Source organism: Fragaria vesca, linkage group LG6 (genome assembly GCF_000184155.1).
Source record: "Fragaria vesca subsp. vesca linkage group LG6, FraVesHawaii_1.0, whole genome shotgun sequence".
Classification (NCBI taxonomy): domain Eukaryota; kingdom Viridiplantae; phylum Streptophyta; class Magnoliopsida; order Rosales; family Rosaceae; genus Fragaria; species Fragaria vesca.
This window is the reverse complement of record NC_020496.1, coordinates 33,297,432-33,301,403: the sequence shown is the minus strand read 5'-3', so window position 1 is coordinate 33,301,403 and position 3,972 is coordinate 33,297,432. Positions and strand designations below refer to the sequence as shown.

General features: G+C 43.9%; 1 protein-coding gene across 1 annotated transcript; it reads right to left on the bottom strand.

Annotated features, from left to right (window-relative positions):
* Positions 1-1,829: 1,829 nt before the first annotated feature.
* On the bottom strand, positions 1,830-3,684 carry LOC101310142. The gene is made up of 2 exons (XM_004304300.1): positions 3,245-3,684; positions 1,830-3,151 (listed from the first exon to the last, which is right to left on the bottom strand). Exons 1-2 carry the CDS (start codon positions 3,623-3,625, stop codon positions 2,042-2,044), a joined length of 1,491 nt encoding a protein of 496 aa, XP_004304348.1. The 5' UTR covers positions 3,626-3,684; the 3' UTR covers positions 1,830-2,041.
* Positions 3,685-3,972: the final 288 nt, after the last annotated feature.

Sequence of the window (3,972 nt, the reverse complement as noted above, 5' to 3'; positions counted from 1 at the left end):
ACCTTCGTGTTCTCTATGATTCCTTGAGCAACAGTGTGAATCATGCTTCAATGTGTATGTGCTCTCGTAATCCGTTGAGATGTTGTCTATGGAATCATTTTAAACATCGGAGCGTCCTCCAATATTGATTCATGGACATAACTGTAATAAGAGACAATCTCATGGAGAGATTCTTTACATTGATGAGGTTGTGCCTAACTCGCCAATTCCCTTAGACAAGTATCGATCAAACCAGGTGGTCTCCCCCTCTTCCTTTAAAGAGCCATGGCTGTAAATGTTTGTGTAGAGTAATTAGGCTTAACAAAAGTCATCCCTTTACCCATCAATAAAAATCTTCACCTAATATTCCTCCAAATTCTTGAATTGCTTATAAATAGCTGTTGTGATTAACCAAAGGGTCTAGAAGGAGGGAGGCTAGCACAAGTAGCAAGCTCAAGCAATCCACCAATATTTATTCCAAATAACTCAACTCGTATCCCTTATACCCATTACCTTTAACGATAGACCAACCACTGTCAGTATTTCTTCTTCTGAAACTTATAATTTTCTAGCTCCCACGCCATGCACCTCTTGCTAAGCTTTTTCAAGAAAGTTTGATTCACTATTGTTGACATGCAAGGAGCTGTCGGGAGAAACACAACAGTAAATTTCCTTGGATTCTTAATCCTTCGAAGTTTTTGGGCCTAGTCTTCGCTAACTCAGATAAATGGGACATATTTTGAGCTCCTAGTCTCACTGTCGTTTCGCCGTTAATCAAAAGTGACCTCAACAACTACAAACACATTGCTTTTACTTGCTAAAATATGAGTACCCTTTCCTCCAAAGTAACTACCTTAAAAGCTTAAGCAAAGGCTTAATTTCACCATTAATAGAAGAATAGTGTTTTCCTCAAGTACAAGATTTAAACCTCTTCATATTTTGTTCAAAAAAAAACAAATTATCCACAACCCACTACTTTCTCCCACTATGTCTTTTCAATGTGTTTTATTTAACTAATTTTTTATATTTTCTTAAATAAAAAGAATACATATGCAGGGAGAGTGCTAGTTTAATACTAAAAAAAAAAAAAAAAAAAAAAAAAAAACTAATTCCGGTAAAAGTAAAAAGAGCAAGTACAGAGTCCGAATTGTCAACTGCTTCCGATAGCTCTAGGCAACCGTTGCGATGATGGGCACGACGCCGGACCACGAAGTAAATAAAGACCCACGTCGGGTTGTTGGTTCAAAAGGCAAAGCGGCCAACCCCAAAAGCAGTAAAGACCGCAAGCCTACACGTTTTCACGGCTTTGTTTGGCGCGCGCGTCAAAAGCAGCGCAAAAATTAAAACCAAACGCGGAGAAGAAATAGAAAAAAGAGCAAAAGAAGATCACAGACCACATGCCCTCATCAATGTCCTTCACAGCTCCCTAGCTTAAGCTAGATAGTAGTTAACTCACATTCCCTCCATGACCTCAACCACACCTTCTCCTTCTCCTTCTCCTTCGTCTTATTTTCACCATTTTGGGTCTCTCATGTGCCCAGCTATGCAAAATATGAGGCTATTCCCTCATACACATGACCCACTTCCACGACACCCTTTGCCACTAATCATCTTCTCCTTTTAGGCGTTTTAGCCCCTTACCTTAATCATTTGTCACTAAGAAAAATGGGGTTTGCTCACTCACCCTCACAGCTAGTGCTTAGCTGCTTCTTGTTTGCCAAATGCCCTTCTCCACCAATCCAGCATCAAAAGCTGGATCTTCCATCCTTTTTGTATTCTCTAATTTTAATCCTAATCCAAAAAGGTAAAATAGTTTCTTAACCCCAATACTCAATCCAACAATAAACAATGGGGCTCAAAGCCAAAAAGGGTAATAGTTTCTTGATGAATTCAATCATACAAAATTACACCAAAGAATGTAATTTATTGCTAAAGTTTATATTATAAACAAGTAACAACAAAATTTGGAGTCATGGAGAGAATAAGAAAGAGAACAATTTTTTTCTGGACAATATCTTAATAAAGATTTCTATTCCTTTGCACTTATTGTTTATTTGTTTTACTAACAATCCCTATAGACAGAAGAATCTATTTCTGAAGAACAAATTTGCTTCATGATAATTGAATTAAGTTCATCATGATTACTATTACCGCGTTGAATTACTGCGTGGGATAAAAGCAACCCAGGTGCCACTGAATTCGGGTCCGGAATCGAGTCGGTGGACGTGACCAAATTGATGTTCTTCGATATGAACTGGTTCCCAACGAGTTGACTCAGAATCCCCGACTCGGTAACCGGGGTCTTCCTCTTCCTCTGCTGCTGCTGCTGCTGCATGGCCGCTCTGACGATTTCCGTTAACACCGTGGTTGACATTCGCCGAATTCCGCGAGCGCCGCCGGTGATGACTGCCGAGTTAACGGGGCAATGGGACTGAGTTGGGTCCGAGATTTTCTTGCTGCAATGCTTGTTGGGCATTGTGGACAGCAGGACTGACTCGGCGCTCTTGTGCCTGACTCGGCCTAGTGGGTCGCCGAGTACGACCGAGTTCTTGACGTCGACGAGCATTATGTGCTTGAAGTTCCGCCGCACGCGGCCGAGTAGCATCGGGTAACAAGCCCACCTTCTTAGACTCATTGGCGCCACATGGTCTAGGAACCCCCTCAGCGAGTTCTCCGGGTCAAGCTCGCCCACCTCGAACCCCACCACCGAGCCGTAGATCAACTGAGTCGACTCGGCCTGGTCCGTTTCATCACTGGAATTGCTGTGTATACTGCTCTTCTTGCCCCACAGCGGCTCTTCAGTTTCCTTCTTCCCAAGTTTGAGAAACTGACTGACATCGAAACCGGAACTCGAACTAGAACCGGGTTTATGGTTAGTTTGACTCGTCGATGTCGTGGAGTTCGATTCTCTGTGACGGCGGACGAGGTTTAGGAAGTACTCGTTCTCCTCTTGGATTGCTGACCGGAATTTTGATGAGGCGAAGATGAAGACGATGTCGGCGCGAGCGGTGAGGCCGGACCTGTGCAAGAGTCTGAGAAATAGTCGGAGCTCTGGTTCGGTGACGTCCACGTCTACATGACCCACGACGAGATCGGTCATGGCCTTAGTCCCGCGCCTGTACAAAGTCCCCATTCTCTGGAGAGCGAACTGGTTACGGCTGCTGTTGGGTTTCTGCTTCCACATTTTGCCGAACCAAGACGAAGAGACGAGCAGGCTGTGGTTGTCGTTTGTGTAAACGACATTATTAGGCTTGAAACCAGGGACGTTGGAATTCTGGGATGAGAGAAATCTTCTGGAAGCGGTGGAGAAGGGGTGGGTTTTGGAGCTGGGTTCGAAGGTGGAGAGGGTGAAGAGGAGGAGGGTGATGAAAACTAAAAGCGCACAGATGGAAATGGTGGACTGGGCTTTGGAGAGAAGAACGTTGTTGGAATTGGTTCGTTTGATGAAGGAAGAAGAGGGAGAGGAAGTTGCTGAAGAAGACGCAGAACTAGAAGAAGAAGAAGAGAAGAGCTTGTTGGTTTTATCAACAATGGCGTTGGCGGAGTTATCTGCAGGGAAGAAGACTAGAAGTAAACCCATTCCCCAGTTGTCGCCGGACGAGGAGGTGCTGGTGCTAGGACTCTTAGGCTTGGCTGTGAAGCCCATGACTACCGTCGTCCTTATTATTATTCTCTCTACCTCTCTCTCTCTCTCTCTCTCTCTGGCTTTCGTTTTCTTGGGTGGGTAGGCAGAGAGAAGGCTTTGTGTTTGTTTGTGGGTGTGTGCTGAAGTCTATGTACGCATTTTGGCTTCATATATTTTACCGTGGCAGTGACCGCATGTGATCCCACTTGTTTATGCTTTGGCCTTTCTTGCTCTCTCTTAACTAGCTAATTCCATGATTAAACGTGACGCAGATACTCCTGGTTTCGAAAGATTACGTAGACGATGTAATTCGGTAACATATGATTAATTACACGGAATATGTGGGCAGTAATTGCAACTTGTTCCCT

Excerpts from the sequence above, each read along its gene's own strand:
- LOC101310142 (XM_004304300.1), bottom strand. The coding sequence starts at position 3,625 with ATGGGCTTCACAGCCAAGCCTAAGAGTCCTAGCACCAGCACCTCCTCG. Across the intron at positions 3,152-3,244 it reads TCTCATCCCAGAATTCCAAC|AAACCCAACAGCAGCCGTAA; the intron begins GTCCCTGGTTTC and ends ATGTGGAAGCAG.